The sequence below is a fragment of the Electrophorus electricus genome, chromosome 12 (genome assembly GCF_041902795.1).
Source record: "Electrophorus electricus isolate QZ-2024a chromosome 12, ASM4190279v1, whole genome shotgun sequence".
Taxonomy (NCBI): domain Eukaryota; kingdom Metazoa; phylum Chordata; class Actinopteri; order Gymnotiformes; family Gymnotidae; genus Electrophorus; species Electrophorus electricus.
Window position 1 is genome coordinate 24,940,044 of NC_137508.1, and position 20,926 is coordinate 24,960,969.

General features: G+C 45.6%; 1 protein-coding gene across 3 annotated transcripts in view; it reads right to left on the reverse strand.

The window, feature by feature from the left end:
- Positions 1 to 649: 649 nt before the first annotated feature.
- Positions 650 to 20,926, reverse strand: part of runx3 (RUNX family transcription factor 3) — a 50,226-nt gene continuing 29,949 nt past the window's right edge. For all 3 annotated transcript variants that reach the window (XM_081724503.1, XM_081724502.1, XM_027029217.3), the window contains 3 exons: positions 16,590 to 16,745; positions 9,587 to 9,658; positions 650 to 3,854 (listed from right to left, as the gene is read on the reverse strand). In XM_081724503.1, coding sequence (XP_081580629.1) covers positions 3,340 to 3,854; positions 9,587 to 9,658; positions 16,590 to 16,745 — 743 coding nt within the window. In that variant the 3' untranslated portion in view covers positions 650 to 3,339. The remainder of the gene's footprint in view (positions 3,855 to 9,586; positions 9,659 to 16,589; positions 16,746 to 20,926) is intronic.

Below are 20,926 nucleotides of genomic sequence, written 5' to 3' on the forward strand. Positions count from 1 at the left end.
AGGCTGAACAAGCCTTGAACACAGAACTCACAGATCTGCAGTTCCCATGTAGGAGCCTGAGAATCTCATCACAAAGTTTCTCACATGTAGGACAAAAAAAAAATTAAGCCCAATGAGAATAGATATTGTTTCCTGCAGTTTTTTCTGGGAAATTAGAAACACACACACACACACACTCTCTTTCTCTCTCTCACACGCCCCCACATACAGAGAACTTGAGATAGCTACTTTTGGGGATAATGGGGATAATTAATTTATTCGGGGGCATAGAGTGTGTGTTCTGGGATGTGTGGGGCTCTCACACCCACTCATTCCTTGCCTGCCCAGGTTTTTGAGAGTTTATCATCCTGCAAAGGATTCTGGGGCCATTCCTGTCACATATGTGGAAGGAGCTCCACAGTGTAAATCTGCGGGGTGTGTGTGGACTCCGGTGCGGGTTATCCACTGATAACCCATGGAAAGATCTCTACAAAATGTCACTTAACAAGACATTGAAAACATTTAGAATAAGTAAAACAAGACCCTCCACAAAACTATTTGGATTCATCTACAATGGAGTACTTGTTGAAGGTATTCACCATTTCAAATGGGCTTGTTGTGCATTTTAGCATAATACTGAAAAACATACACAAATAACTGCAATCTCAAATACAAGCAAAACATGTCATTTTTAATTAAAATGCATCAAAAATTACATTGTTTGCACACAATGAAGATTGACTATAGCGGAGCATATTACAGAGTCAAAATGACAAGATACAGGGAATGAAAAACACTATTTATCCTGTAGAAGGAACCACTTAGCTCCTGGTGTTACACTCATTTCCCATAATGCAACCGTTGGAGGAAAGCAGTCCATCAGTTTTAAGATTGTGGCCCTTTTATCAGTGAGTATCTGCTGCAACAAATCAGCCACAAAAATACAAAAGGAAGCATTTCTCAGCGGAGTGGATACAGCCAGGCTAGTCTGTGTTGTCTCACTGCCTTTTCTTCTTCTCTAAGCGATCTGAACTGGACTGCTGTCCACGTTACATTTTAAAGGCAGTTTAGCTTTAGTTTTGATCACACCAAGATTTCAGTAAGTTAGACTGTGCTTTCCTTATGATTATGGTCCACCATCTAATATGAAGGCTATGCTATCTTCGAGAAGGCATACAGTCTGATATAGTTGTTTCCTGAGTCTAATAAACTGGATTGTCTGCAGCATCAGAAGACCTGTGAAGAGCGAAACACTGTTGGACCTGAATCAAACATCTGAAGTGACTCGGCGCCCCGTCCGTGTCGTGATGTGACCTGGGTTTTGTCAGGAGAGGAGCTCTGATCTGAGCTTGTTGTGCCATCATGTGCTACACGTCTGAGAACACATCTCCTCCGTTACTGCTGTCTCCACAATAGCCTCCAGCTCAGAACGTTAATTATGTACAAACGACAAAAGAGAGAGAGATGAACAGCTTTAGTGCAGCTTCAAAGTTTTCGAGGGCTGAACAAAGAGACCCTTGGTGACGCTGGGAAAAGCTGTGGGCTTTGAGTTAGACCACTGGGCACTGAAAGGAGATCTTTCCCCCCCACACCCCGTGCATACATCCACCCCACCCCCCCACTCCACAGGGCCATAGATCCATCTCACACTCTCTTTCCCTTTAAACCCCTTTAAGGTGAAGAGATCAGGTGTGAAGGGGGGGGGGGGTGCATCCTGGGAACAGCCTCTGGGTGGGGAAGAGCTGTGTTAAAGCATAAACACATATGCACCTGCAGTGGCTGCGAGAGAGGGAGAGAGAGAGAGGGAGAGAGAGAAAGAGAGAGAGAGAGGGAGAGAGAGAGAGAGAGAGAGACCTGACCACTTGCTCTCCACTATGGGTGCCGGCGCACAGTGCTTAGACACACACTCTGACATCATCTCCCTTCTCACTCACTCCATGGAGGACAACGTTGTGAAAACACAGATAATGGACTTGCTTAAAGCTGCTCTGGTCGTCTTCCTTAAAGAGGGTGGAATGAGTCAACACGTTGGTCAAAACAGGGGAGAGTGCCGTTGCACCCTTAAGCACAGTTCACGCTGAGCTAGCACGGTGAAATATTCACTGTTCGTAATCTGCTGCACTTAGAACTGCATCCTACCTTTGAGAACAAGGTTCCTTACGCCTGTGGAATGTATAGCAGGTGTGGTGGCAGGGGTGGGCAGACATCTTTTTCTGTTTTATGATGACGTTTTCTTTAAATAAATGTTTTAGTGCATTAGAGCTACATTGGAAAACAGACATTACATTTAAAATTTCTACTGTTTTATAATTTAGACGTAATATATTACAGTAGCACAACTTGCAATCTTATATTAAATCACTGATCAACAAAGAAGTGGAAAAAAATGAAAAGAAAAAAAGTGAAATGACAAATGTTTTCACCCCAAAAACAAAGGAATATTTATATAGAAATGGCTCAAATAAATTAAAGAAACCCAAACCATATTCCTTAGTTCAAGAAAATAAAAATGATGGTCTGAAGAAATTTAATTTAAAAACAAACAGAAATAATTTCAAAACAGATAATGTCAAAAATTATTCCATAAATGCAAATGCTCAAAGGATCATTAAATCTACTTGACTGTGGTAGAAAAACATTGCATCAAATGAATCAAGCTTCTAACTTCTTTGGTTTTTAACTGTCGTCAAGAACAGCTGTCGTGTCCCAGCAACCGGTCTCAGAATTCTCTCTGCAGTTAGAAACTCACACAAACCTTACACAAAAACTGTAGCAAGTTGCAGGGGTCTTTGCCACTAACACCATCATGGCCGTGACCCTTTTACCACTGGGGACCTAAAGCTTGGAGCTTGCAAAACAACACAGATGTAAAATAAAATAAAAGTCCCTTAATCGATCACTTCAGGCTTGTGTTACATGGCTGATTGTACGTGTGGGACCTCTGGCCACCAGCCAGGCCAGGCATGGCTCCTTGAGCAGGGGGGCGGGACCAGTGAGCTGCTCTGATCAACGCCCAGCTCCTCTTGTTACAGAGGCCCCCAGACCGCAGGGCAGGCGGTCAGACTCTGAGCTTTAGGATGTCATAGTTTCAGGAAATACAGGAGGTGTGGTGCTATTCTTCATCCACGGTTCTGCTTTCGGATGGTCGAGGTTAACAGCACAGGTTTGGCCCAGGGCCTTCGAAACAAACCCCACTGCACTCAAGCCAGACCGATGCTGTCCTTGCCTACAACATTTGAGTCTGCGACATGGAAGGGTGAGTGTCTAAATCATCCCAACAGTAAACCTTCTTCAGAGCCCATGAGCTTTGCCCCGCCTCCTTGTCCCTTGCCCCGCCCCTTGCTCATCCCCCTCCCCAGCTCAGTAAGGCCTCCAGACGGACTCGTCCATGCGCCCCGATGTGCCCATGGTGGTCGGCGAGTTGCTGTGGCTACCGTCAGCATCCACGCCATCACTCTGGTTACCCAGGCTGGCATTCATCAGGCCTGTGGCCCCACCGCCGGAGCCAGAGGCTCCGCCCGCCGCCGTGCAGGAAGACAGCATGCGTGTTGGCGAGCGCTCCCCCCCTGAGCCAGCCCCACTCGCTGGCACCATGGAGAACGGGTAGGAGCCGGAACTGGTGCCGTAGTACAGGTGATATGGAGAGGTGTTGGCCTGGAAGTGGGAGCTCTGGCTCTGGTTGCCAGGATACGGGGGTGGCAGGTAGGTGTGGTAACGGGTGGAGGCCGACATGCTGAGGCCCCCGATACCCGTGCCTGAGGGGTTGGTGGAATAGGTGAAAGGCCCAGGATAGTGCATGTGGGGGTCGGAGAATCGCGGCGCTGTCAGTGGGGAGAGGGATGGGAATGTGGTCCGCTGCTGGAACAGCTCTGTACCTGAGAGAGAGGGAGAGAGAGGGATGGAGACAAGGAAAAATAAGAAAAGAAAGGGAAAAAGTGAAAGATGGAAAGAGAGAGAGAGGAGGAAGGGAGAGAGAGGGAGAAAGAGGGATATTATATTTCTGGTAAAACCTTAGGACACTTGTAGGTGATCTGAACAGTCACTGGGATTGCAGGCACCTCCTGCTCACTATGAAAGAAAAAGCTGGTAATTAGTGATTGCAGGAGCCAATCGCATGTTCAGTCTCATTGTTATTTATTGCAAGAGCCAATCACATTCTTAGTCTCACTGTTAATTACTGCAGGAGCCAATCATATTCTCAGTCTCACTGTTAATTACTGCAGGAGCCAATCACATTCTCAGTCTCACTGTTAATTACTGCAGGAGCCAATCACATTCTCAGTCTCACTGTTAATTACTGCAGCAGCCAATCTCCAGACAGGGAGAACTGCACACAGATCTGCAGCTCTGCTCATAATTACCCCTCAAACTGTAAAATCACCAATCCACACACTTGGAACCGACAGGTGAACAACTCTGTACTTATGAGTGGTGTCCTCAGCCACCCCACTGAACCAGGTCTAAGCACTAATGTAACCAACCTGCCATGTGTGTGCTCTAGTCACTGCATCTACAGGTCGCTTTTCATTCTGTCACACTGAGGTCATTAAGGGAGTATATGACTCATTAAAGTTCTGTAAGAAAATACTGCATGACCTCCTGTAGAGGGCAGCGGAGGAAGAGTGTGATGAAGGCTGTGCTTGAGGTGTGGATCTGAGAGATCTCTGACATGGGCAAACACACAAGTCATCTACATTAAGACAGCTGTGATGTAAAAATCTGTGCACCTGTATGTTCTAACACACACCCACACACACACACACACACACAATCACACACAAACCCACACACCCACACACACACACACACACACCCACACACCCACACACCCACACCCACACCCACAATCACACACACACACACACACACACACACACACACACACACACACACACACACAGCTATGATTTGTCTTCCATGTTTTCAAGGTTGTTGTGTTTTCTGTGACCTGCTTTTATTTTGCTCTTTGTTTGTTTTACCGAGCACCCTTACTGCAACAGCGCATGCTATGATATCATAGCGGTTTTTGCTAAAAAGCAGGCCTTGGCTTGCTAGCTCCCCTGGGGGGGTTGACGGGGTATAGCTTTGGCTATATGGCTTTGCGTGTCAGCGCCTCATTGAAATCTCTCCCATCCTCACAACCCCACCCCCTCTGTACGGGACACTGAATCAAAGGAAAGCAGCGACAGAGCAAAGTGAGATGACCCCTCTGAAGTGGACACTTGCACACTCCTGTGCTTAACCTGCTTTCAACAAGATGTCTTCCTTCTGAGTTTTCCTTCTCTCTCCCCTTCTCTCTCTCTCTGCTGAACACAAGAGGCAGGGGAGGGGATTAAGGTCCCTGCTGTGTTTTTCCCAGACTGCAGAACTCGGAAAGGGGCCCATATCGGATTCCAGCCGAGCGGAACTCCGGCTTTCAACTGCGGTTGATTCGAGAAGTGGAGTCGCCTGCTAATTCCGAAACAGCAGATTCTCAAACCCTCCTCCTTCTTCAGTCTCTGTCTCTTACGCTTTTATGCTAATAATAGAACAAGGAGAAGGAGGGGCTGTTGTACACACACACACACACACACACAACTGCTGACATACGACGCAAGAGGAAGCTGAAATGCATTGAATGGATAATCACTGGGTCACCTTCACTACAGAAGCTCCACTGCTGGCCCCAGGCTAAAGCACTAGCCTCATTAGCACCCTCTAGAGGCCTGACATGGATCCTACAGCTTCACACAGTCCTCTCCCCCACCAAGTTTCTGCACACTGTGTTATGTTTGTGTCTTTAAGGAAGCAATGTTTAAACTCACACTTTCTGTGGAGTCAGTCAGACACACAGGCAATGAAATGTTTCATTTAAACTACATGGTTTGTGTATAGGAAGTGATGTGTGTAGGTTTGTGTGCAGGCGGGGATGTGTGTAGGTTGGTGTGTAGTTCGCGATGTGTGTAGGTGGTGATGTGTGTAAGTTTGTGTGTAGGCGGTGACGTGTGTAAGTTGGTGTGTAGATGGTGATGTGTGTAGGTTGGTGTGTAGGCGGTGATGTGTGTAGGTTGGTGTGTAGTTGGTGATGTGTGTAGGTTTGTGTGCAGTTGTTGATGTATGCCTGTCCCAGTGCAGAGTGGTGAAATGTGTGCGTATATGCGTATCTGTGTGTGTGTGTGTGTGTGTGTGTGTGTGTGTATGTGTGTGTGCATGTCTGTGTGTGTTTGTGTGTGTGTGCGTCTGTGTGTGTCTGTGTGTTTGTGTGTGCGTGTGTGTGCATGTGTGTGTGTGTGTGTTTGTATGCATGTTTGTGTGTGCGTGCGTGTGTTTGTGTGTGTGTTTGTGTGTGCGTGCGTGTTTGTGTGTGTGTCTGTGTGTGAGTGTGTGTAGTAGCAACTGTAGTAAGTACCCAGCCCACACATGATCTCCATTACACTATTACACTATTACACTCTGCTAAAATGTGTTGACTCAGAATAAGAAAAAAGAGGGAGAGAAAAAAGCAGAAAAAAGATAAACAGAGAGTGAGAGAGTGAGAGAGAGAGACAGAGTGAGAGAGAGAGTGAGAGTGAGAGCATGAGAGAGTGAAAGAGAGAGTGAGACAGAATGAGAGAGAGTGAGATAGAGTGAAAGAATAAGAGAGAGAGAGTGAGCGTGAGAGAGAGTGAAAGAGAGAGTGAGCGTGAGAGAGTAAAAGAGAGAGACAGTGAGAGTGAGAGAGAGTGAAAGAAAGAGAGAGTGAGAGAGTGAGAGTGAAAGAGAGAGAGAGGGAACGAGAGAGTGAGAGAGAGTGAAAGAGTGAGAGAGAGAGTGAAAGAGAGAGTGAGAGAGAGAGTGAGAGTGGCACAGAAGCCTCTCTGCCTCTCCTAAAACCTGCTGAATTACCTCTAGTATGGAAGTTTAGGCTTTTATAGAGTTGGTCTTGCGTGCATGTATGCATGCGAGTGAGCTTGTATGGGGGTGGTGCACTTCTGTGTGTGTATGTGTGTGTGTGTGTGTGTGTGTGTGTGTGTGTGTGCGTGTACACCTCTGTGTGTGTGTGTGTGTGTGTACACTTCTGTGTGTGTGTGTGTGTATGTGTGTGTACACTTCTGTGTGTGTGTGTGTGTGTGTGTATGTGTGTGTACATGTCTGTGTGTGTATGTGTGTGTGTCTGTGTATGTACATGTCTGTGTGTGTGTGTGTGTATGTGTATGTACACTTCTGTGTCTGTGTGTGTGTATGTGTGCGTACACTTCTCTGTGTGTGTATGTGTGTGTGTACACGTCTGTGTGTGTATGTGTGTCTGTGTATGTGCATGTCTGTGTGTGTGTGTATGTGTGTGTGTATGTGTGTGTACACTTCTCTGTGTGTGTGTGTGTATGTGTGTGTGTATGTGTGTGTACACTTCTGTGTGTGTGTGTGTGTGTGTGTGTGTGTGTGTATGTGTGTGTACACTTCTCTGTGTGTGTATGTGTGTGTGTACACATCTGTGTGTGTATGTGTGTCTGTGTATGTGCATGTCTGTGTGTGTGTGTGTGTACACTTCTGTGTGTGTGTGTGTGTGTGTGTGTGTGTGTGTGTGTATGTGTGTACACTTCTGTGTGTGTGTGTGTATGTGTGTGTACACTTCTGTGTGTGTGTGTGTGTATGTGTGTACACTTCTCTGTGTGTGTGTGTATGTGTGTGTGTATGTGTGTGTACACTTCTGTGTGTGTATGTGTGTGTACACGTCTGTGTGTGTGTGTGTGTTTGAACATTCCTCCACAAGGAGCAGTTTTATTCCCAGAGATCCACTAACCCACAGTGAAGCGTGTAACCCACCTTGGCACAGAGGTTTGCCTCATTTGCCTCCTGTGTATGTGTGTGTGGGTGCATGTGTATTATGTTTGTGCACGTGTGTGTGTGTGTGTGTGTATGTGTGTGTGTATGTGTGAATGTGTGCGTGCATGTGTGTGTGCGTGTGTGTTTTGTGTGTGTTTGTGCACGTGCGTGTGCATGTGTTTGGGTGCATATGTGTGTGTTGTGGGGCCCATCACTGGCTAGAATGCAAATCCTAAAGCTCACCTGTGAAAAGTTTGCTTAGATGATGAGAATGCAAACCCTGATGGCCCACACCTGTGAGGCTTATAAACGATCCATAAGTCTAAACTAGCAGGTGTCCGAGACAGAATGTGAGTTACAAAGAAAAGGGTGAAAGAGAACAGCAGAGAAGGAGTGAGACTGTGTACGGGGTCTTGTGACAGCACAGAGCGAGGATGTGTGTGTGAGAGAGAAAATGAGAGAGAGAGGAAACAGCCCTCACTAACTTTGTCCTCTGTCACACCACTGTTACTACAAATAATATTGGGCCTTTTTTCTCCACCAGAGAATAATGTCACCGCACGGCAGATAACAGCATGATTATTAAAGCAGGGCTGGCGAGGAAACGGACACTTCCCTCCAGGTTCCCGCTCAGTGTACGAGTATAAGACTGCAGGCCAGCTCGGCTTCAGTCGTACGTCAGTATTGCAGGCCATGGGGGTAATGTGCACAGTGTGGTATGTTATGACCTTTTATTGTGGTCCAAGGAGTATGAGGAGTAAACAGAGGCACAATGCAGGTGAAATGCAGATGAAACGCGGGTGAAACCCAGGTGAAACCCAATAGATGTTACGCAGGTGAAACAGTGGATGTTCTACACTGGATGTTCTATAGTGCATGTTCCTCAATGGATGTTTCAGGACAGACAGGTGCCAACATCACTATGTGTGCAGCCATCTCACTGCTGGACTGTTACAGAAACCCCTGATCAGGCCTAACTGTGACCCTGGATGACCTCTGTGGAAGGCTGGTGTAGCCACACATGCACACCACTTGGATGGTATGGGACCGTATGATCCTGCACTGTGCAGTCCCAGAAAGGTCTGCAGGCCATCCCTGATGGTGGGTCTCCTCCCTCCAGCAACACCATTCCTGGAAACCACAATAGGGGTCTGTCCCTTTGGAGGTAATGGACGCTGTCCCTTTTCGAGGTAATGGGCGGCTGAAGATGTCCAGGTGTGGATCCGGACCTAGACATTCTTTCCACCGTGTTTAGTATGAGATGACCTAGGGCATGAGATCATGTGACCTAACTACGTTGATAGGGCAAACACTTAGGTAATGCACCTATGAATCACTGGAGTTTTTTTCTTTTTTACAAAGTGAAGATGTATTATTATGCTGTCAAGTGTTTATCTGTCTTCTAACAAATTCATCATAAACAACTGATCAACTGCTAAACAGATTCTACCAAATATAAATACACAGGTTACAACACTAATAATACTAAATATAATGTCTGACAGTTTTTCTCAGAGTTTACTCTGAGACATATTTGCAGTGTTTTGGTAGTTTTAGTGCAGTTTGGCCATAAATACAAGTACAAGGTAGAAGGGAAAGATGTTAGAAGAATTGCGCAGAACTGAAGTAGTTACAATAAATAAAGCTACTTTGGTACAGCAGGTCCAGTTCTGCACCACATCAAACCAACATTCTGAATTCATACTGAAAGGAAAATGGCTATAAAGAGCAGACACTTTGGTGTGTGTGTGTGTGTGTGTGTGTGTGTGTGAGAGAGAGAGAGCGTGCATGTGCATGTGCATGTGCATGTGTGTGTGTGTCTTACTTGGCCAACGGATCTCATCCTCCACTTTGCAGGTTTTGATCTGAGGTGTATCAATCTGGTCTGGCCACAGACCTACAACACAACACACACTGCTTTAATGAAGTCCCATAACACAAGAACACTGTCTTAATGAAGAACTAAATGATCCATCCACCCATCCATCCATCTGTGAACCTGTTCAAGCATGTATGCTTGCAGTTTAATCTATATGTAAACCTGTAATTTTAAATTAAAATACTTTCCAGTAGTAAAGTTTTAATGGCTTCTAATGGATTGGTGATTTTAATGGCTTTCTCTTCACTCAGCAGTTAGAGGTATGTATGTGTGTGTGTGTGTGTGTGTGTGTGTGTGTGTGTGTGTGTGTGTGCTCTAAAGTGTGATTGCAACAGAATGAATTTGTTTGCACTTGTTTGGTTGGCAGGACTCTCATCATAGTGTGTTATTGTTTTAATCAGGGCCAAGCTGAGAAAAGCAAAAGCATTCCAGAGGTTGTCCTTATGGTATCAGATGACACACACACACACACACACACACACACACACACACACACACACACACACACACACACACACACACACACATACATGCACACACAAAGGAATGTTTAAAATGTAGCATTCATAATGAGTTTTACATCAGGACGCTAGAGTAAGAGTGTGTATGTGTGTGTTTTATATCTATTTATCTAAGATATCTGTTTAAATCTGTGTGTTTTGGTGGATAAAATAATAAGGGATGTTCTTGGGTTTCTTCTGGAATTTGGATGTGTCTGTGGAATTGAAGGTTTAACATAACTGTGTTTAGAGCACGCATACACTGACAGTTGTGTAGAACCTGCTGATTTGTGGGCCAGATGTGTGTGTATGTGTGTTCCTGTGTGTGTATGTATTTGTGTGTGTTTGTACATGTGGATTTCTGCATGTGTGTGTATTCGTGTGTGTGTGTGTGTGCAGATGTGTGCGTTTGTGTGGGTGCTGGATCTGTAGCATAGCTCAGTGTGTGTGAGTGTTAGCTCAGGTGTTGTGCTCTGTATGGATCTATGTTACAGATCATTTTCACAGTCTCACACTGTGGAGGACGATATAAGCCATCTCTGAGTCACAAGTTTCAGGATGATATCAACGACAGGGCTTGTCAAGCCAAAGAGTGCGTGTGTGTGTGTGTGTGTGTGTGTGTATTTTTGTGTGTTTGTATACATGGTTCTCAGGGTTGCTGAGTGACACAACAGCATGCATGGTGTTAGAGTGAATTTGTGTGTGTGTGTGTGTGCGAGTGAATATGATTGTGTGTGTCTAGTTCACACTGTCTGGCCACGCCACACTGAACTGCCAATTTGACATGCAAACAAAGGTTATTTGCTCTCGGTCTGAGATGGGTTAGTTGTTACAGGCCAACCATCACATACCACGAACACTGCGGCAAACCACACACACACACACACACACATTTGCGAATATCACAATGCAGAGGAAAATCATCTATAACACTCCCAAATGTGCAAATCTAAATCACACAAACGGAAAGACAGTAGAGTGAAACTCAATTAATGGCCATTTGTTTGGTTTTCTTTCTTTGTTTCTCTCTCTCTCTCTCTCTCTCTCTCTCTCTCTCTCTCTCTCTCTCTCTCTCTCTATCTATCTATCTATCTATCTTTCTATTCCTCTCCCTCTCTTTCTCTGGTTTTCTCTCTACAATGGGAAATTCTCGTGTATAAAGGCTTCTTTCAGACCAGGGACCACAGCTGCTACCATTGCTGTAAGAAAATAAACATTTCTTTCAAATATTGTGATTGGCCAACAGACAACATTAATGCCAGCCTACAGATTAGTCCTGTTATTAAAAGCTGCTGTTCCATGTGTGTGTGTGTGTGTGTGTGTGTGTGTGTGTGTGTGTGTGTGTGTGTGTGTGTGTGTAAGTAGGTACTCTTGTGTATGAGGGTATTAGTATCAGTAAGTATAACTCAAGGTGTGTGATCACAAGTGTGTGAGGACATGTGTTTGAGATTGGCACAGCCTTTACAGCAGTGTTGCCTTTGAGGTACTGCCTCCACCTGACACCCAGCAACACAACAAAGGCAACACCACTGCTTGATCCAAAATGGCTTCCTCAGTGAGCCAGAGCCTAGCCCAAAGCAATCAAACACAGATGCCACCACGCAGTGGAGCTCTAATCAGGAACGTGCTTCCTGTTTACCTCCTTCACTTTACCTCACACACAAACACAGAGAAGGAGTATGGTGATGACTGACATACAAACCTTCTGAAAATAGTTCTGAATTCTTCACAAACCTCTGTTAAAGTACAACTCAATCTCACAATACAAAGAAAAGAAAGAACAAAGATGGATAGAGAAGAAACAAAAGACGAGAGAGAGAGGAAGAGAGAGAGAGAGAGCGAGAGAATGAGACTGGCAGTAGAGGGCAGAAATTGGCAGTAGTGTGTGGTCTGCATTGTAGTACTGAGGTCCAAAAACCTACGAAAGGAGCAGAGCACGGTGTGTGCGCCACTGAACTTTCTCAGTGCTCCGAATGACAGACTGAACAGATTCAGGCCACATCTGGAGGAGAACAGAGGTAGACCAGGTCAGGCGTAAACCAGTGTAAGACCCGATCTAGTATACATTTACATTACATCCGACATTTTTGGCATTTAGCTGACGCTTTTATGCAAAGCGACTTACAATTCTGACTGAGACATGGTCAGTAAACCATGAGCCACATCTAAGTGTAAAAACTATGGGACACTGGGAAAACCAGACATGATCTAATATAAACCAGACACAATCAATTACAAACCAGACACAATCTACTACAAGCCAGACACAATCTACTATAAACCAGACACAATCTACTATAAACCAGACACGATCAATTACAAACCAGACACAATCTACTACAAACCAGACACAATCTACTATAAACCAGACACAATCTACTATAAACCAGACACCATATATTATAAACCAGATATGATCTATTTTTCTGAATGCAGCAAACCATGCCTAGGGTTTTGGGTTTGTTATTGGGACATGTGTAGAATCCAATCTGACAAGTCCATAAGCCACATTCTCTGATGCTTTAGAGAAAAGGTCCTAAAGTGGAGCGTTTACTAACCCTGAGGGAAGACTTACTTTACTGAAGCTCCAGAAATCAATGCCTTCACTAGTTACAAGCGAGACAGAAAACATACTGTGTGTAACTCAGTCTCTGTGCTTGTGCAGGTGTTTATGAGATCAGGGAGCTGCAAATTCTGCATCAGCTTTTTTTTTTTTTTGTATGTGTGTGTGTGTGTGTGTGTGTGTGTGCGTGCGTGTGTGTGTGCTTGCATGCGTGTGTGTGCATGTAAAGATCTGACTGGTCTCTTATCAATGTGTTATGCAGTGCCATATCCTCAAGAAAAGATTGAGGGCTAATTCCTTTGCGTGTGTGTGTGTGTGTGTGTGTGTGTGTGTGTGTGTGTGTAATAGTTTAATGAGATCCATATGGTATTTTAGGGGCCTAACACATACATTATCACACACATCAGCATGGTCTAGGCCACCTCCTAACAAAGGCCTGTATGTGTTTGTGCTGCTTATGTGCATATTTGTGTGGTATGTCTGAAAAAATAGGATATTAAAGTAGGAATGAAAGTGAATGTACAGTTTGGAACTCATTGAAGTGTTAACTCTAGCCTGCAGAACACTGGGTACCTGCTTGGGTGTAAAAGCACCTATATGCCTAACAGGCACACACACACACACACACACACACACACACACACACACACACACACACACACACACACACACTCCTCAGTCTGGACAGTCAAAGTAACAGTTTTGTAGTTCATCTAGCTGCATGTGGGTTGTGCTTGACTGCACCGGTGAAAACCACACTGATAAAGATCTACTTTTCTCTCTTCTCCTATGCCTACACACCTCCCTTCCCTAGGTTTGTCCATGTGTCTCCCTCTCTCTCTCTCTCAGGTTCTCTCTTTCACGCTCTCTCCACTGGTCTTTTCTTCTGTTCTCTCTTTACCTGTCTTTCTCCCCTCCTGTCTCACCCTCCTCTCTGTTGCTCTCTCCTCTCCCTTTGTTTCTCTCGTCTGAGCTGATCATGCTCCTGCATGTCTGTTAATGAGCACTTAATTAGCCTGTCTGTCTGCTCCAGTGGCATGGCTGTGTGTGTGTGTGTGTGTGTGTGTGTGTGTGTGTGTGTGTGTGTGTGTGTGTTTGCGTGTACATGAATCTGTGTGGGCTGAGGGCAGTTGAATGTGTGCCTGTGCCCAGGTGGCAGTGTAGGTGTGTGTGTGCGTATGTGTGTGTGTGTGTGTGTGTGTGTGTTATAGACATTGTGTCATGCTTTGACTAGACCACATAAACATGGGCCATAGCTACATATACCTTATAGGTTATGACATGGTGATATGACATGGGAATCCAGACAATAACAAAACCAGCCTCCTTAAACAACGGAATGTAGCAACTGGCATTAACTACAAAAAAGAGGCGGTTTACAGTTAACATAAATCACACACATGCAGGAAATGCACTGCAACAGGCAGACAGGACAAGAGACCATCTAATTCCACCTGAGTGATGAGAGCTGATATATCATCATGTCATGCGGAAACAAACATTGAGATTAAACGTATCACTTTTAGCCAGTCATTGTTGCGTGTAAATGTCTGTGTGTGTGTGTGTGCGCGTGTCTTGAGCTGGTGGTATACACCACACCCATTTGGGTTAGAGGTGAGCCTTCACTGACTTTCTTTTAAAGCAGTAGTGATGTTTATCCACTGTGTGCTACACACTTCACACTGAACTAGGGGTCTTAAGGAGGGAGAGAGAGTCTTACAGTTAATTATTTTACTGACGGCCTTGAGCTATGCAGTTGCAACACTGATGCCAGATATGAAGGTGTGGTTTATGGCTACCCCTGAAACCTCTCACCACCTACTCACTCACTCACACACACACACACACACACACACACACACACACACACACACACACACACACGTACACGTGCAAGCTCACAAACCAGACAAAACAAAATAAGATGGCTTTAGCTCTGGGAACATGCAGAGTGTGTGTGTGTGTGTGTGTGTGTGTGTGTGTGTGTGTGTGTTATAATGCAGGCTGCCTTTCAGCAATGACAGCTCTATAAAAGGATAATTCCTCTCTTCATCTTCCCAGAGGTACGGATAGTAGATATACTTTACCTGCTGAAACACCAATCATATTTACACACACACTCAAATACACATGTACATAAACACACACACACACACACACACACACACACACACGTACAGACACATGCATAACCGCCCACCAAGCTAAGTAGTAGATTTCTTTCCAAACTCCTTCAGTGTTTGATTTTCAGACTATAGTAGATGCATTATTAGTTTTGCTTTGAGGAGCAAATAGATGTGCAGATGTCACACCACTGAGGTCACACCCTACTAATTTCCTTCCTTCACACAAATCTCCTGCTAAGAACATTGCTGCCGTCACACAGTGCACCAGTGTGCACAGACATGGTGTGCATGTGTGTGTGTGTGTGTGTGTGTGTGTGTGTGTGTGTGTGTGTGTGACTGTGTGTGCAGCAGACCAGTGGTATAGTTGGTACATCCGCATCGTTGGTACAGTGCACTCTCCTCAGCCCAAGGTCTCTCTACAGCAGCAGGGTTCAGACTCACGCAGGCCCACACGTACGCACACGTGACAGAGCTCAGACTCACACAGGCCCACAAGTACACACGTGACAGGGCTCAGACTCACGCAGGCCCACAGGTACGCACACGTGACAGGACTCAGACTCACACAGGCTTATAGCTATGCACACGTTACAGGGCGCAGACTCACGCAGGCCCACAGGTACGCACACGTGACAGGGCTCAGACTCGTGCAGGCTTATAGCTACGTACACGTGACAAGGCTCAGGCTCATGAAGACCCACAGTTGCGCACACGCGTCCAGGCTGAAACATGCTAGCTGACTGCTGTTCTTCCAACCTCAGCTCATGTTCATAATCGAGAAACCTGTGAGATTAGCAGACCTGAAACCTGCTCTAACCCATTATTACTCGATGTCTGACTAAATTTCTAATTTGCTTAGAAAACTGGATCTGTAAAACCTCAAAATAATCCTGGACAACAACGTGATGGTGGTTTTGTCTGTTTTTAAACTCTGCATGCATAAATGCTGCAACTAATGTAAAGGAAGGATTCAAATCCTTTATGTGAGAAATACAGTGAGCTAAATAAAGACAAATGACAAACACAGAAACCTTCACCTTCCAAATAGACACACACACGCACACACACACACATTCACACTCACCCTGGTATGAGAACCTGTGAGTGGGTGGAGGAGTGTGAAATGAGCTAGTGCGCATGTACGTGTGTCTGTGTGTGTGTAAGAGTGTGTGTGTGTGTGTGTGTGTGTGTGTGTGTGTGTGTGTGTGTGTGTGTGTGTGTGTGTGTGAAAAAGAGAGAAAGAATGACAGAATGAGAACAAGAAGACACAGTGAGAGAGATAGCAGGTATTTCTGTGTGTGTGTGTGTGTGTGTGTGTGTGTGTGTGAGTGAGAGAGAGAGAGAGATATTGTGTATGTGTTTGCTTCCCTGTTCTCTTTCAGACATGCCATCACGTTTAGAAGTCTTTACATATGTCTGAGAATGCACACACATCACCAATAATCGCACACACACACAGACATGGGTGTAGATATAGTGAGTGGTTGCTACATTCCAAAGACTGTGGTCTGAGGTTGCTTGGTGTATCTTAGATTTACCTGAATCACTTGTACACACACACACACACACACACACAGGCCTCAAGGGGCATCCAGGGACAAAATTTTGCATTTACAGATATGGCTCTCAAACCCCAAAACAAGCTAAACATTTAACACCAATATCTCAAATATAGTCTACGACCGCTCCCCCACAACCCTATACATCCACCCACACACCCACACACCAACACCTACCCACACACAGCCACACACATGTACCTGGTATCTGAGAAGCAGTAGAAGGAGTGTAATGGCTCTGGTGGGCAGGACGTGTGTTGACATTGGTTGTGCCCATCCTGCGCTGGTAGCGCTCGATCTCGCTGAACCGCTCAGAGAACTGCATCTTCTGTGAGTCCTCCATCTTCACCCTATGGCCTGTCAACAGAGGACAACGCTTAAGACCCACACTGCAGCCCCAAGGGATCCGACCGATTTACACAGCTAGAGTAGAATCAGGATCCGTCAGATTACAACAATGAGAATACAATTAGAATCCAGCAGATTAAAACAATTAGAAAAGAATCAAAATACAACACATTAAAGCAATCAGGATGCAATTAGAATTCAACGGATTAAGACAAACTGCCAGAGCAGCAATGCTGTCATAGGACAGGCTATGTTCCAAAGTAATTATGAGGGATGCAATGTACTTAAGGGCAAATAATATCATGTTTCATTTTTGGTATGAACTATATTTTTCCTAAACAAACATACAAAATTCGAATATAACTAAATGAATATATCCATTTCAAAAGAGCATTTTTTCCCTTAAATTTCAAATCTTCAAACAATGCATGCCTTTGATTTTACACACAAGTGACTGATTACTTTTATACAGTCATATTAAGAAATTGGGTTAAAGATTAAAACTTATAAATATGTAAGACTAAGAATTATATAAGAATGGATAGCTGTAGTCCTTATTCGATATGTATCTTCTTCATTGTTCCTAGACACACACACACACACATAAACTCTAGTCTAACGCCCGCACACATGCACGCACGCACGCACGCACACACACACACACATACACAAGCACACGCACATGCACACTCCATCATACATGGCGTGCTCTAATGGAGGGCGTTTAATGTGACTATCAGGACAACGTGTGAGGTGCATGTGTACATTCTGTGGTTTTTAATGCAGAGTAATGGGCAGATTTGAATATTTCATACTGATACCGAGGGCACAACGGACGCTCTGATATGGATTTAGTGCGTGCTCTCTCTCTGCTCTACCCAAGGGGAATATATCACGGTCCGCTGCTGACCCCAGTGGTGATGTATCTGTTCTTTTACCCTCTCCTCATGTGAGGCTCCCTCACTCACTCAGTACCACGGAGAAGCAGGGTGCACCTAGGATTCTGATGGATAACACTTATATCACACATCCCAAGAGCAGGAGAGAGAGAGAGAGGGAGAGAGAGAACGTGAAGCAAATGTGAAGCATTTAAGCAGGAGTGTATAAAACTTAAGCTATTGGTTATACATGCGTCTGTGTCGATTAGTGTGTGTGCGTGCGCGCGGTTGTGTATGCTCGCCGAGTGTTAAACCCTCCTGTTTAAATATCTGTAGGCTTGCTGTCTCTGGGAAGCCCCTGCTCAGTGTGTGACAGTTAGGCTACAATTGCCCGACCGGGGTGGCCAGCCCTGGCTCTGCCCCGCCCCAAGCCCCACCCCCGGCCCCGCCCCAAGCCCTGCCCCCTCCAACTCCACCCTGCCCCCTGGTTGGGGCTCTATGAATATTTGATGCGGGTGGGGGGCACTTAGAGAGGAATGCTGCATTTTTCTCCTAATGATATCATAACCACAGAGCAGACACAGGCAAATGGAGGGATCATGAGGGAGACAATTCAACGCGAGAGTCCCTGGGGAGAGAGAGCACACACACACACACACACACACACACACACAGAATAGGGTTTTATATATTTATATTTCTTTAGGAGAGGACGTGGCAGGAGTCACGTGTCAGCAACATCTCAGAGACGACAGCGAGAGAGAGAAGGAGCCGTACAGGTCGGGACTGTGGACATGCTGTCAGCCACCGCGAATGGGAGACACACACACACACACACACACACACACAGGGTTTGCTGACCACTCAGCCAACCCACTAAATCTGATTAACTGATCGGCTACTTCCTTCCTTCTCTCTCTCTCTGACATTGTCCACAGTTGCTCACCTGGTGCATGTTGGAGGGAGGTGTAAATGTTGCATAAATGCATACAGTATATATATGTAGACTGTACATTTATACTACATTGATTTATATGTAATAGAAATTTGTAAATGAATGAATTTACATATACACAGTTAAGTGTGTGCGTGCGTGTGTGTGTGCGTGCGTGTGTGTGCGTGTGTGTGTGTGTGTGCGTGTGTGTGTGCGTGCGTGTGTGTGCGTGTGTGTGTGTGTGTGCGTGTGTGTGTGTACATGCTTGCCCAGGTGAGGGCTGAAACGTGACCCAGGCTGTCGGAGAGCAGCGACAGTTTCCCCCCTGTCTCTTTCTCTCTACACAGTAAATATTTGTATTAATGTCTATAAAAAAGGTTGAATAGGTATTTGATAACGGGCTGAAATCGATCCTGCGCTGGAGCTGAACTGGCCGTCCTGGCCTCCTCGCGAGCGTGCTGCGATAAGCTGCTGCCCTATCACTCCTTTCACACCTGTGCTTGCGCTCTGAACTTCTGCCTGTCTGTATTTGCTCACTGGGGTTGTGCCATGCTGCTATCGGAGGCTTTTTGCTGAGGAATGAGGGCAGTTGATGGGACACTCCTTGATGCTGTGGGGAACAGACACACTGCTACTCTCAGAGTAACGGGAAAGACACACAGCTACTCTCAGAGTAACGGGAAAGACACACTGCTACTCTCAGAGTAACGGGAAAGACACACAGCTACTCTCAGAGTAACGGGAAAGACACACTGCTACTCTCAGAGTAACGGGAAAGACACACTGCTACTCTCAGAGTAACGGGAAAGACACACTGCTACTCTCAGAGTAACGGGAAAGACACACTGCTACTCTCAGAGTAACGGGAAAGACACACTGCTACTCTCAGAGTAACGGGAAAGACACACTGCTACTCTCAGAGTAACGGGAAAGACACACAGCTACTCTCAGAGTAACGGGAAAGACACACTGCTACTCTCAGAGTAACGGGAAAGACACACTGCTACTCTCAGAGTAACGGGAAAGACACACTGCTACTCTCAGAGTAACGGGAAAGACACACTGCTACTCTCAGAGTAACGGGAAAGACACACTGCTACTCTCAGAGTAACGGGAAAGACACACAGCTACTCTCAGAGTAACGGGAAAGACACACTGCTACTCTCAGAGTAACGGGAAAGACACACTGCTACTCTCAGAGTAACGGGAAAGCGTGGTGAGTGGTTGTGGGTGGCCCTGTTTTGTATTAGCCTTGTGAATTGGGCCAAAACGTAGCACTGTTCGCTCTGTCTCCTGAATGTTTCCATTCAGTATCTCTGTTTCTCTCCACCGCAGTGGTGGTACCACAGCGGTTGGGAGAGGAACTCTGTTCTGGTGGAGGGTGAAGACGTTTCCGTCCGTGTCTGGTGTGAAGACTGCACCTGCATTCCCCTTCCTGTCAGTCACCCATGTCATGCAAACGACCAGACGTGCTAAACTTAGCTAATTCTGACAGTTCCTTTATCTGCACCTGAATATGCTGCACCTTTTGTCCATCTCTCTCTCTCTGTCTCGCTCTCTCTCTCTCTCTCTCTCTCTCGCTCTCTCTCTCTTGCTCTCTCTCTCTCTCGCTCTCTCTCTCGCGCTCTCTCTCTCTCTCTCTCGCTCTCTCTCTCTCGCTCTCTCTCTCTCTCTCTGTCTCGCTCTCTCTCTCTCTCTCTCTCTCTCGCTCTCTCTCTCTTGCTCTCTCTCTCTCTCGCTCTCTCTCTCGCGCTCTCTCTCTCTCTCTCTCGCTCTCTCTCTCTCGCTCTCTCTCTCGCTCGCTCTCTCTTGCTCTCTCTCTCGCTCTCTCTCGCTCTCTCTCTCGCTCTCTCTCTCTCTCGCTTTCTCTCTCTCTCTCTCTCGCTCTCCTTATTCCCCCACTCTAAAATTTAAAATCAAATTGCTTTATTGACATGAACTATAATTAACATCTATTGCCAAAGCGATTAACAGAATAACACAAAATTGAATAAAACCGTGGAGAGAGGAAAAATAAATAAAATATATATAATAAAGTGTTCTATATATACAGCTATTATAAAATCTGTCACACACAAACATGCACTCTCACATACTTATATGCGATGACAAATAAATACATATACACGTGGGATCCCCGCCTGTCTCCTTGCTACCGGTGGTTAGACAAGTCCAAAGTACTCAAAGTGCTTTTAAAGGAAACACAGAAGGACCAAAGCTTCAGAAACACACAGCAAAGAGTCAGATCTAGTGCATGTGTGTGTGTATGCGTGTGGTTATTTTTCATCTGGTCTTGGCTGCCAGCCTGAACTACAGCTCCGCTGTATGTTATAGTGGGCCAGTGGAACACAGACTTAGCATTATGACTCCAGAGACAC